This window comes from Pristiophorus japonicus, chromosome 7 (genome assembly GCF_044704955.1).
Source record: "Pristiophorus japonicus isolate sPriJap1 chromosome 7, sPriJap1.hap1, whole genome shotgun sequence".
NCBI lineage: Eukaryota > Metazoa > Chordata > Chondrichthyes > Pristiophoridae > Pristiophorus > Pristiophorus japonicus.
The window spans coordinates 193403060-193416330 of record NC_091983.1 but is presented as its reverse complement, the minus strand read 5'-3'; the positions used below and the strand labels follow the sequence as shown (position 1 = coordinate 193416330).

General features: G+C 46.0%; 1 protein-coding gene across 1 annotated transcript in view; it reads right to left on the bottom strand.

The window, feature by feature from the left end:
• The window catches only part of foxo3b (forkhead box O3b), a 95548-nt gene that overhangs the window by 25271 nt on the left and 57006 nt on the right, over window positions 1–13271 (bottom strand). The window contains exon 2 of the mRNA XM_070885649.1: window positions 6768–8190. Coding sequence (XP_070741750.1) covers window positions 6793–8190 — 1398 coding nt within the window. The 3' untranslated portion in view covers window positions 6768–6792. The remainder of the gene's footprint in view (window positions 1–6767; window positions 8191–13271) is intronic.

Genomic DNA, 13271 nt, shown 5'->3' with positions numbered 1-13271 from the left:
GGCTGGCGCTGCTGCACAGGTGGGCAAGAAAAAGAGTGGGAGCGCGATAGTGATAGGGGATTCAATTGTGATGGGAATAGATAGGCGTTTCTGCAGCCGCAACCGAGACTCCAGGATGGTATGTTGCCTCCCTGGTGCAAGGGTCAAGGATGTCTCGGAGCGGGTGCAGGACATTCTGAAATGGGAGGGAGAACAGCCAGTTGTCGTGGTGCACATTGGTACCAACGACATAGGTAAAAAAAAGGGAGAGGTCCTACGAGACGAATTTAAGGAGTTAGGAGCTAAATTAAAAAAGTAGGACCTCAAAAGTAGTAATCTCGGGATTGCTACCAGTGCCACGTGCTAGTCAGAGTAGGAATCGCAGGATAGCGCAGATGAATACGTGGCTTGAGCAGTGGTGCAGTAGGGAGGGATTCAAATTCTTGGGGCATTGGAACCGGTTCTGGGGGAGGTGGGACCAGTACAAACCGGACAAACCAATGTCCTAGGGGGAGTGTTTGCTAGTGCTGTTGGGGAGGAGTTAAACTAATATGGCAGGGGGATGGGAACCAATGCAGGGAGACAGAGGGAGACAAAAGGGAGGCAGAGGCAGGAGACGGAGGGGAGATGGGGGAGGGGAGATGGGGGAGGGGAGATGGGGGAGGGGAGATGGGGGAGGGGAGATGGGGGAGGGGAGATGGGGGAGGGGAGATGGGGGAGGGGAGATGGGGGAGGGGAGATGGGGGAGGGGAGATGGGGGAGGGGAGATGGGGGAGGGGAGATGGGGGAGGGGAGATGGGGGAGGGGAGATGGGGGAGGGGAGATGGGGGAGGGGAGATGGGGGAGGGGAGATGGGGGAGGGGAGATGGGGGAGGGGAGATGGGGGAGGGGAGATGGGGGAGGGGAGATGGGGGAGGGGAGATGGGGGAGGGGAGATGGGGGAGGGGAGATGGGGGAGGGGAGATGGGGGAGGGGAGATGGGGGAGGGGAGATGGGGGAGGGGAGATGGGGGAGGGGAGATGGGGGAGGGGAGATGGGGGAGGGGAGATGGGGGAGGGGAGATGGGGGAGGGGAGATGGGGGAGGGGAGATGGGGGAGGGGAGATGGGGGAGGGGAGATGGGGGAGGGGAGATGGGGGAGGGGAGATGGGGGAGGGGAGATGGGGGAGGGGAGATGGGGGAGGGGAGATGGGGGAGGGGAGATGGGGGAGGGGAGATGGGGGAGGGGAGATGGGGGAGGGGAGATGGGGGAGGGGAGATGGGGGAGGGGAGATGGGGGAGGGGAGATGGGGGAGGGGAGATGGGGGAGGGGAGATGGGGGAGGGGAGATGGGGGAGGGGAGATGGGGGAGGGGAGATGGGGGAGGGGAGATGGGGGAGGGGAGATGGGGGAGGGGAGATGGGGGAGGGGAGATGGGGGAGGGGAGATGGGGGAGGGGAGATGGGGGAGGGGAGATGGGGGAGGGGAGATGGGGGAGGGGAGATGGGGGAGGGGAGATGGGGGAGGGGAGATGGGGGAGGGGAGATGGGGGAGGGGAGATGGGGGAGGGGAGATGGGGAGGGGAGATGGGGGGGGGGAGATGGGGGGGGGAGATGGGGGGGGGGGTGGGGGGGCGGAGAGGCCCGGGGCAGGGAACAGGAAGGGCCACTGTGCGGCAGAATTCTAAAAGGACAAAGGGTGTTAAAAAAAACAAGCCTGAAGGCTGTGTGTCTTAATGCAAGGAGTATCCGCAATAAGGTGGATGAATTAACTGTGCAAATAGATGTTAACAAATATTGGGATTACGGAGACGTGGCTCCAGGATGAGCAGGACTGGGAACTCAACATCCAGGGGTATTCAACATTCAGGAAGGATAGAATAAAAGGAAAAGGAGGTGGGGTAGCATTGCTGGTTAAAGAGGAGATTAATGCAATAGTTAGGAAAGACATCAGCTTGGATGATGTGGAATCTATATGGGTAGAGCTGCAGAACACCAAAGGGCAAAAAACGTTAGTGGGAGTTGTGTACAGACCTCCAAACAGTAGTAGTGATGTTGGGGAGGGCATCAAACAGGAAATTAGGGGTGCATGCAATTAAGGTGCAGCAGTTATAATGGGTGACTTTAATATGCACATAGATTGGGCTAGCCAAACTGGAAGCAATACAGTGGAGGAGGATTTCCTGGAGTGCATAAGGGATGGTTTTCGAGACCAATATGTCGAGGAACCAACTAGGGGGGAGGCCATCTTAGACTGGGTGTTGTGTAATGAGAGGACTAATTAGCAATCTCATTGTGCGAGGCCCCTTGGGGAAGAGTGACCATAATATGGTGGAATTCTGCATTAGGATGGAGAATGAAAGAGTTAATTCAGAGACCATGGTCCAGAACTTAAAGAAGGGTAACTTTGAAGGTATGAGGCGTGAATTGGCTAGGATAGATTGGCGAATGATACTTAAGGGGTTGACTGTGGATGGGGCAATGGCAGACATTTAGAGACCGCATGGATGAATTACAACAATTGTACATTCCTGTCTGGCGTAAAAATAAAAAAGGGAAGGTGGCTCAACCATGGCTATCTAGGGAAATCAGGGATAGTATTAAAGCCAAGGAAGTGGCATACAAATTGGCCAGAAATAGCAGCGAACCTGGGGACTAAGAGAAATTTAGAACTCAGCAGAGGAGGACAAAGGGTTTGATTAGGGCAGAGAAAATGGAGTACGAGAAGAAGCTTGCAGGGAACATTAAGGCGGATTGCAAAAGTTTCTATAGGTATGTAAAGAGAAAAAGGTTAGTAAAGACAAACGTAGGTCCCCTGCAGTCAGAATCAGGGGAAGTCATAACGGGGAACAAAGAAATGGCAGACCAATTGAACAAGTACTTTGGTTCAGTATTCACTAAGGAGGACACAAACAATCTTCCGGATATAAAAGGGGTCAGAGGGTCTTGTAAGGAGGAGGAACGGAGGAAAATCTTTATTAGTCGGGAAATTGTGTTGGGGAAATTGATGGGATTGAAGGCCGATAAATCCCCAGGGCCTGATGGACTGCATCCCAGAGTACTTAAGGAGGTGGCCTTGGAAATAGCGGATGCATTGACAGTCATTTTCCAACATTCCATTGACTCTGGATCAGTTCCTATCGAGTGGAGGGTAGCCAATGTAACCCCACTTTTTAAAAAAGGAGGGAGAGAGAAAACAGGGAATTATAGACCGGTCAGCCTGACCTCAGTAGTGGGTAAAGTGATGGAATCAATTAATAAGGATGTCATAGCAGCACATTTGGAAAATGGTGACATGATAGGTCCAAGTCAGCATGGATTTGTGAAGGGGAAATCATGTTTGACAAATCTTCTGGAATTTTTTGAGGATGTTTCCAGTAAAGTGGACAAAGGAGAACCAGTTGATGTGGTATATTTGGACTTTCAGAAGGCTTTCGACAAGGTCCCACACAAGAGATTAATGTGCAAAGTTAAAGCACATGGGATTGGGGGTAGTGTGCTGACGTGGATTGAGAACTGGTTGGCAGACAGGAAGCAAAGAGTAGGAATAAATGGGTACGTTTCAGAATGGCAGGCAGTGACTAGTGGGGTACCGCAAGGTTCTGTGCTGAGGCCCCAGCTGTTTACATTGTACATTAATGATTTAGACGAGGGGATTAAATGTAGTATCTCCAAATTTGCAGATGACACTAAGTTGGGTGGCAGTGTGAGCTGCGAGGAGGATGCTATGAGGCTGCAGAGTGACTTGGATAGGTGAGGTGAGTGGACAAATGCATGGCAGATGAAGTATAATGTGGATAAATGTGAGGTTATCCACTTTGGTGGTAAAAACAGAGAGACAGACTATTATCTGAATGGTGACAGATTAGGAAAAGGGAAGGTGCAACGAGACCTGGGTGTCATGGTACATCAGTCATTGAAGGTTGGCATGCAGGTACAGCAGGCGGTTAAGAAAGCAAATGGCATGTTGGCCTTCATAGCGAGGGGATTTGAGTACAGGGGCAGGGAAGTGTTGCTACAGTTGTACAGGGCCTTGGTGAGGCCACACCTGGAGTATTGTGTACAATTTTGGTCTCCTAACTTGAGGAAGGACATTCTTGCTATTGAGGGAGTGCAGCAAAGATTCACCAGACTGATTCCCGGGATGGTGGGACTGACCTATCAAGAAAGACTGGATTAACTGGGCTTGTAGTCACTGGAGTTCAGAAGAATGAGGGGACCTCATAGAAACGTTTAAAATCCTGACGGGTTTAGACAGGTTAGATGCAGGAAGAATGTTCCCAATGTTGGGGAAGTCCAGAACCAGGGGTCACAGTCTAAGGATAAGGGGTAAGCCATTTAGGACCGAGATGAGGAGAGACTTCTTCACCCAGAGAGTGGTGAACCTGTGGAATTCTCTGCCACAGAAAGTGGTTGGGGCCAATTCACTAAATATATTCAAAAGGGAGTTAGATGAAGTCCTTACTACTCGGGGGATCAAGGGGTATGGCGAGAAAGCAGGAAGTGGGTACTGAAGTTTCATGTTCAGCCATGAACTCATTGAATGGCGGTGCAGGCTAGAAGGGCTGAATGGCCTGCTCCTGCACCTATTTTCTATGTTTCTATGTTTAACACCCTCTTTAAAACTCAGATTTTTGGGAAAGCTTTTAGTCCCTTTCATTGGCTTGGCATCCATTTTTGCTTGATTATACCTGAAGTGCCTTAGGACATTACAGGTGCTGAATAAATGCAATTTATTATTACTGATTGTGCTTAATGTGGGCCAGCTGGATCCAACGATGGATGACTGTGCGTCAGATACGTTCATCTACACAGTTTGTACTTGAGGTAGCAAAGATAGGGGCCACACCATAGGGAATGACCGAGAAGGAGACAGTAAAGGTTTTGCTAAGAACAAGAGCTTCAAAGGTGGAGGAGAGAGAGTGATTGAGCAGATTGACAGTTGCAGAAGTATTATGGAAAATGGAGGGCAATTGGGAGTTTAAACGTGCAGTTTTAAGTGATTGGGATGAGGGAAGGCTATGTGTGGACGCTGAAGGAAGTAGGACTCAAAAGGAGTTAGGGGATACAAGTTGTGAGGTAGACAGGAACTGGTTGACGATGGCCCTGTGATTGAGAGGACACAGGAGGTCGCAAGGTCCAGGACATGGCTGTGACTATGGGCAGCAGGATTTATATTGGCAAAGTTAAGGGAGGACAGAAGGGCAGCAATTTTAGAGCAGGGGAAAAAGGAGCTGCCATGGAAATTTAAACCAAGAATAAGGAGTTACTCAATTGAGAAATTTGGTGTGTGCTGGGGGCAGTAAAACAATTTTAAAAAGGAGGCAAAAAGGGTGGAATAAGATGGAGGTGCTCAAAAGGAGAAGGTACCAGAGGAGTTTTGTTACAAAGATAGTGAGGGGCAAGGCCATGAGGGGATTTAAACATGAAGTAGAGAATTTTAAATGCAAGGCATTAGACTGGGAACTAATGTAGGTTAGCAACAGAAATAATGGGAAAGGAGGACAGGATACGAGCAGAGGTTTGGATGATCAGAATTTTACTGAAGGTAGAGGATGCGAGCTTAGGTTTTGACCACATATCCTTTCGATCAATTTAAGATGTTACGGTTGCAAACAGTCTGGTTCAGCCTGAGACAGCGGCTAGAGCAGGTGCATTCTGCAGGAGGAGGACAGACGCATCAACGTTAGCGTCCTCGTTCAGGCCAACATCCCCAGCATCGAAGCACTGACCACATTCGATCAGCTCCATCGGGCGGGCCACATTGTTCGCATGCCTGACACAAGACTCCCAAATCAAGCGTTCTACTTGGAACTCCTACACGGCAAGTGAGCCAAAAGTGGGCAGAGGAAAAGTTTCAAGGACACCCTCAAAGCCTCCTTGATAAAGTGCAACATCCCCACCGACACCTGGGAGTCCCTGGCCAAAGACCGCTCTAAGTGGAGGAAGTGCATCCATCAGGGCGCTGAGCACAGAGTCTCGTCGCCGAGAGCATGCAGAAATCAAGTGCAGGCAGCGGAAGGAGCATACGGCAAACCAGTCCCATCCACCTTTTCCCTCAACGACTGTGTCCCACCTGTGAGGGACTAGTTCCTGTATTGGACTGTTCAGTCACCTAAGAATTCACTTTTAGAGTGGAAGCAAGTCTTCCTCAATTTCGAGGGACTGCCTATGATGATGATTCTGTGGTAAGTTTTTCCACAGGGGTCAAAGATAATGGCTTTTGGCCTTTCTAATTTTAGCTAGTTCATCCAAGTCCAGGTATCAAACAAGCAGTTTGACAAAGGTGGTGGTGGGAGGCACTGGGTCTTGTCTGCTTAAAAAAAACTGATGTAGTAATCAGTTCAGCAGAAGGGAACGGTTCATTGATCCCCTGACATTCTTGATTGGCAACTGCTTGATAATCCCCAATAGGTTACCAGGGTCAGATGAAACCAGGAGAAAGTAACTGGCTTCTTTTTGATAAAAACGTCATTCTTTTTAAACCAGCTGCTCATTTTTGATAGGCTCCCTATCTGTTCAGTTACAAATGTTGCTATTTATGAATAATTTGAGCTAAACATGTACTAGTGTGTCATACGCCATCTTGTTTTAAACATGTGCAGAGTTTTAGTTCCACTCATAGCATGACACCCCAGGACAGTCACACTTCACCATAATTCAGCAAAAATACAACTGCTTTTTTGTTCACATCTGTTGTACTATAAATAAAGCACAACATCCTGTATACTTGGTCTAGTACATTCATATTAAACTCTGACACGACGCCATTATATACAGTGTAGATTTCCCAAACCTATACTCTACTGACCTGCTTCCACCATTGTAAGGCAACTTCAACCTGGAACCCAGCTCTGTGTTGAGGTTTGTTTAGCACCAGTGAAGGTTCCCACATTCAGGTTCACAACATTCTGAGCAGATATGAGTGAATCAAAGTTAAAGTCTAACCCATCTGAATCCATGAGTTCATTGCGAATAATGGATTCCACATCACAGTCTAAACTTCCATTGAACATATCCAAGTCTAGATCACTGGGGAACTTGTCTTGGCCCATAGCAGGAAGAGTCATGCTACCAGGATATAAGGAAGGGCCAGAGAGAGTATCAGACAATCCTATTTGCATAGATTGATTGGCAGATAACTGAAGCTGGTGCTTGGTGGAGATTGCATTCGAGTCTGTTGGTAAAGCTACATGATTCATGGAGTTTGACAAGGCACTATCGCCACTAAGTGCAGAACTCTGAGGTGGAGACTGGCGATGTAGCGTATGATTTGCCAGATTAGATTGGGCAGTGAAGGATGACATCATTGGATCATTATGAAGCATCAGATTTCTGTGTGAATTTTGTAAAGACACTGCTGAACTTGCCTGAGACATCAGAGGATCTGTCTGAGTCATCATGACATCACTGTGACTTAGAGAATCAGATGCAAGGAGATCTTGCAAAGTTTGATTGCCAAAACGAGAAATGGAAGAAAAAGTAGCTTGCTTATTTTCTTGAATGGTTTGCATGGGAGTCTGACGCGAAGCATTCAAAGCAGGTGGTCCAAATATGGAATTACTGAAACTGTTTGGAGAACCTATACCAGAACTCTTTGAGCCATAAGTAAAACTTGAGCTCCTTTGCATGAGGCCCCCAGGTGATGACTGCTGAGCAGGAGTTAAGCTAATATTGTCTAGTAAGTCACCCATCAGATGTTCTGTCAATCCATCATTCAGGTTCATGGTTCCAGCCATGTCAGTTAACCTAGGCAACTCAACAGTGCATGGTTTACTTGCAGTTGGGGAAACGCTGGATGGACTGGAGTACAGCATGGGAGACAACGGAGCAGCATCATCATCTTGAACATTGTCAAGTTCAGGATTGGCTATTATAGGAGAAAGCCGCCCACTCAAAGTACTGGCATTTGAGTTAGTACGAGAACGAAAGTCTGTCCACGCATCAAATTCATCGCTACTGCGGGATGTTGGGCTACCAGGCCATTTTGCATGTTGTGACGGGCTTTCAGCATTAGCTTCTTGTGCAGCTTGCAGAGCTGCCTTTTTCTTTGCTGCTCTTCCCCTGCTTTTTGCATATTTGTTACTATTGTCCATTGAAACAGCACGCCTTCGTGGAGACTTTCCACCTTTGCCACCATCTGGATTGATCATCCACCAAGAACTTTTGCCTGTACCTTCATTCTGTACTCTGATAAATCTGCTGTGCAGTGAAAGGTTGTGGCGAATTGAATTCTGAAAAGGAAAAAATGAAAAATATTACTTGCATATCACTGAAGCAGAAATATAAAGATAAGATTTTTTTTTTAAATCAAAGAAAACTCAACTGTATATATATTCTATGAAAGCAGGGAAATTAAAACAGAGGTTAAACTAAGCCAACTTAAATATTTTCTTTAGCACAAAGTATCGTTAAAATTAAGGTTTCATCTGAGAGAAATGTACTCTGTACATTCATTGCTTTTTTCAAATGTACCATTGCATTTTCTCCTTGCTCTCCAGATGTCAATGACTTAGTGTAAAATACTTTCTTTCAATCATATAGGACCGTTTAGGACTGAGATGAGGAGAAACTTCTTCACCCAGAGTGGTGAACCTGTGGAATTCTCTACCACAGAAAGTAGTTGAGGCCAATTCACTAAATATATTCAAAAGGGAGTTAGATGAAGTCCTTACTACTAGGGGGATCAAGGGGTATGGCGAGAAAGCAGGAAGGGGATACTGAAGTTGCATGTTCAGCCATGAACTCATTGAATGGCGGTGCAGGTTAGAAGGGCTGAATGGCCTACTCCTGCACCTATTTTCTATGTTTCTATATAGCTCCTTGAATGCAGAAAACACCAAGGCAATAAGGTGGGAGGGGGGAGAAAGTAAAAAGGATTAAAAGAGTTTGAAGAAATGACCAAAAGCTTGGTCAAAAAGATGAATTTTGAGAAGTTTTTAAGAAGCCAGAGGCAGAGGAGTTTAGACTAGAAGTTCCAGAGTAGCGCCAAGGCAACTGAAGGCTTGGACAACATCCTGTATACTTGGTCTAGTACATACCAGTTTCTAACCTGTGCAATCCCGTCAGAATTTTATATGATTCTATGAGATCACTTCTCATACTTCTAAACTCCAGTGAATACAAGCTCAGTTGATCCAGTCTCTCCTCATGTCAGTCCTGCCATCCCAGGAATCAATCTGGTGAACCTTCGATGTACTCCCTCAATAGCAAGAATGTCCTTCCTCAGATTAGGGGACCAAAACTGAACACAATATTCCAGGTGTGGCCTCACCAAGGCTCTGTACAACTGCTCCTATACTCAAATCTTCCAGCTATGAAGGCCAACATGATATTTGCTTTCTTCACCACCTGCTGTACCTGCATGTCAAACTTCAATGACTGATGTACCATGACACCCAGGTCTCGTTGCACCTCCCCTTTTCCTAATCTGTCACCATTCAGATAATATTCTGTCTTCGTTTTTGCCACCAAAGTGGATAACCTCACATTTATCTACATTATACTGCATCTGCCATGCATTTGCCCACTCACCTAACCTGTCCAAGTCATCCTTCAGTCTCTTAGCATCCTCCTCACAGCTCACACGCCACCCAGCTTAGTGTCATCTGCAAACTTGGAGATATTACATTCAATTCCTTCATCTAAATCATTGATGTATATTGTAAAGAGCTGGGGTCCCAGCACTAACCCTGCGGCACCCCACTGGTCACTGCCTGCCATTCTGAAGAAGGACCCATTTATTCCGAGACTCTGCTTCCTGTCTGCCAACCAGTTCTCTATCCACATCAATACATTGCCCCCCAATACCATGTGCTTTAATTTTGCGCATTAATCTCTTGTGTGGGACCTTGTCAAAAGCCTTTTGAAAGTCCAAATATACCACATCCACTGGTTCTCCCTTGTCCACTCTGCTAGTTACAGCCTCAAAAAATTCCAGATTGTCAAGCATGATTTCCCTTTCATAAATCCATGCTGACTTGGACTGAATTTCCAAATGCACTGCTATTTCATCTTTAATAATTGATTCCAACATTTTCCCCATCACCGATGTCAGGCTAACTGGTCTATAATTCCCCTTTTCTCTCTCCCTTTTTTAAAAAAAGTGGTGTTACATTAGCTACCCTCCAGTCCATAGGAATATTGGAAAATGATCACCAATGCATCCACTATTTCTAGGGCCACTTCCTTAAGTACTCTGGGATGCAGCCTATCAGGACCTGGGGATTTATCGGCCTTCAATTCCTTCTTTTTGCTAGACCCTCGAATTCCTAGTATTTCCAGAAGGTTATTTGTGTCTTCCTTAGTGAAGACAGATCCAAAGTATTTGTTCAATTGGTCTGCCATTTCTTTGTTCCCCATTATAAATTAACCTGATTCTGTCTGCAAAGGACCTACACTGGTCTTCACTAATCTTTTTCTCTTCACATATTTATAGAAGCTTTTGCAGTCAGTTTTTATGTTCCCTGCAAGCTTCCTCTCATACTCTTATTTCCCCCCCTCCTAATTAAACACTTTGTCCTCCTCTGCTGAATTCTAAATTTCTCCTAGTCCTCAGATTTGCTGCTTTTTCTTGCCAATTTATATGCCTCTTACTTGGATTTAACACTATCCGTAATTTCCCTTGTTAGCCACGGTTGAGCCACCTTTCCCTTTTTATTTTTACTCCAGACAGGGGTGTACAATTGTTGAAGTTCATCCATGTAATCTATAAATGGCTGTCATTGCCTATCCACTGTCAACCCTTTAAGTATCATTTGCCATTCGATCCTAGCCAATTCACGTCTCATACCATCAAAGTTACCTTTCCTCAAGTTCAGGACCCTCGTCTCTGAATTAACACTATCACTCTCTATCTTAATAAAGAATTCTACCATATTATGGTCACTCTTCCCAAGGGGGCCTCGCACAAGATTGCTAATTAGTCCTTTCTCATTACACAACACCCAGTCGAGGATCGCCAGCTCTCTAGTTGGTTCCTCGACATATTGGTATAGAAAACCATCCCTAATACACTCCAGGAAATCCTTTTCCACCGCATTGCTACCAACTTGGTTAATCCAATCTATATGTAGGTTAAAGTCACCCATGATAACTGCTGTACCTTTATTGCATGCATCCCCAACCTCACTACTACTGTTTGGTGGTCTGTACACAACTCCTACTCGCGTTTTCTGCCCTTTGGTATTCCGCAGCTCTACCCATACAGATTCCACATCATCCAAGCTAATGTATCCTTTCTTACTATTGCGTTAATTTCCTCTTTAACCAACAACGCTACCCCACTTCCTTTTCCTTTTTGTCTATCCTTCCTGAATGTTAACTACCCCTGGATGTTGAGTTCCCAGCCTTGGTCACCCTGAAGCCACGTTTCCATAATCTCAATTATATCATAATCGGTAACAGCTGCCTGCGCAGTTAATTCATCCACCTTATTACGAATACTCCTCGCATTGAGGCACAGAGCCTTCAGGCTTGTCTTTTTAACACTCTTTGTCCCTTTGAAATTTTGCTGTAATGTGGCCCTTTTTGATTTTTGCCTTGGGTTTCTCTGCCCTCCACTTTTACTATTCTCCTTTCTATCTTTTGTTTCTGCCCCCATTTTATTTCCCTGTCTCCCCGACTAGGTTCCCACCCCCCTGCCATATTAGTTTAGCCCCCCCTCAACAGCACTAGCAAATACTCCCCCGATGACATTGGTTCCGGGCCTGCCCAGGTGCAGACCATTCGGTTTGTACTGGTCCCACCTCCCCCAGAACCGGTTCCAAAGTCCCAGGAATTTAAATCCCTCCCTCAAGCCACGTATTCATCTGAGCTATCCTGCAATTCCTACTCTGACTAGCACATGGCACTGGTAGCAATCCTGAGATTACTACCTTTGAGGTCCTACTTTTTTTAAATTTAACTCCTAGCTCCCTAAATTCAGATTGTAGGACCTCATCCCACTTAGTAGTAGCAGCCATGGGGAAAAATAGTTCCACAAAATTAATCACATATTACATAGGCTAATGCTTAGCTACCAAATGTATAAATTATCCCAAATGTAAAAAATACATGTACCCTTGCAAGTTAGTAAGTCCCATCATTGATAAGTAAATGCTCCATCCCATAACAGACCTAAAATAGCTTCCTGTCGTGCAGACGTTAAACACACTATTAGCAATTAGTAATAGTTTGTGAATGAGATTTCTTATTTTGTCTCCCCATTTATATCCTCCTCATTCCAGTCTAAAAACTTAGAAACGTTTGTTCACAACTTATCAATTTTTCCTCATTTAATATTTTTGGTATATTTTTCCTCTTTTAGCATAAAGAATTTCCAGATCATGCATTACATGGGTCAGGAGCAGAGTAAATCACTTGCACTACCCTGATAATGCAGCTTGTCCTTGGAAGATTCAAACAAATCCCAAAAGGTGAAGGGTCCCACCTTACCATTCTCCTTGCAATAGCTCATTTTTATTCTTGTTTTGCAACCAACCTCCATAAAGCTCCCTCTTTTGCTGAGAGCACAGGATTTTGCTTGGGTTCAGATGGCCAATATGTACTTGGACTTCACACGTGAAAACTGGCAGTCACAGACTGACCTGAACCAAACAGAGATTGCACAAAAGCTGCGTGTTTGGAGCTCTTCTCAGGGCACATCATCCTAAACTCAGCTGAACACCAATATTTCTAAATCACTCCCTGGGCTCGGACTCGATAAAGGAGAGTTTTCATAGAATTATAGAAATTACTGCACAGGTGGAGACCATTTGGCCTCTCTCACCCCACCACTGAGGCCCCAACCAGTGCTGCCACTCTCCTGTAACCCAATTCCCACCAGATCCTTTTATATTCTTCCTTGACAAACACTGATCCTATTCCTTTTTAAATGATTTTCTAGTCTCTGCCTCAAAAGATACTTGTGGTGAAGCATCCCATGTCCAATAGCCAACAGTTCAAAAACTTTCCTTCCCCCCTTGACTCCTCCAGTGAGAATCCTTTATTTTTGTTCTGTTGGTCTCTATTCACCTACCATTGGAAAGAATCTTTCACAATTTACCGACAGTAAAGGTTACCCAGGTTTCACTCACCCATTTACTGGCTGTTCCTCTTGGTACCAGAACCAACCACCACATTGCAGCTGCTGCTCCCGGATCTACAGGAAATGCTGGGCTTATGCCCATCACATTCCTCAGTCACTCCTCTGCCAGAGCCCCAATTCCAGCTCTCAGAGCCTCAGGGCCCCCATCCCTCAATTTCCATTTTCCAGTCTCCTTCTCTCCTTTGTGGCGTAAAAATAAAAAAGGGAAGGTGGCACAGCTGTGGCTAA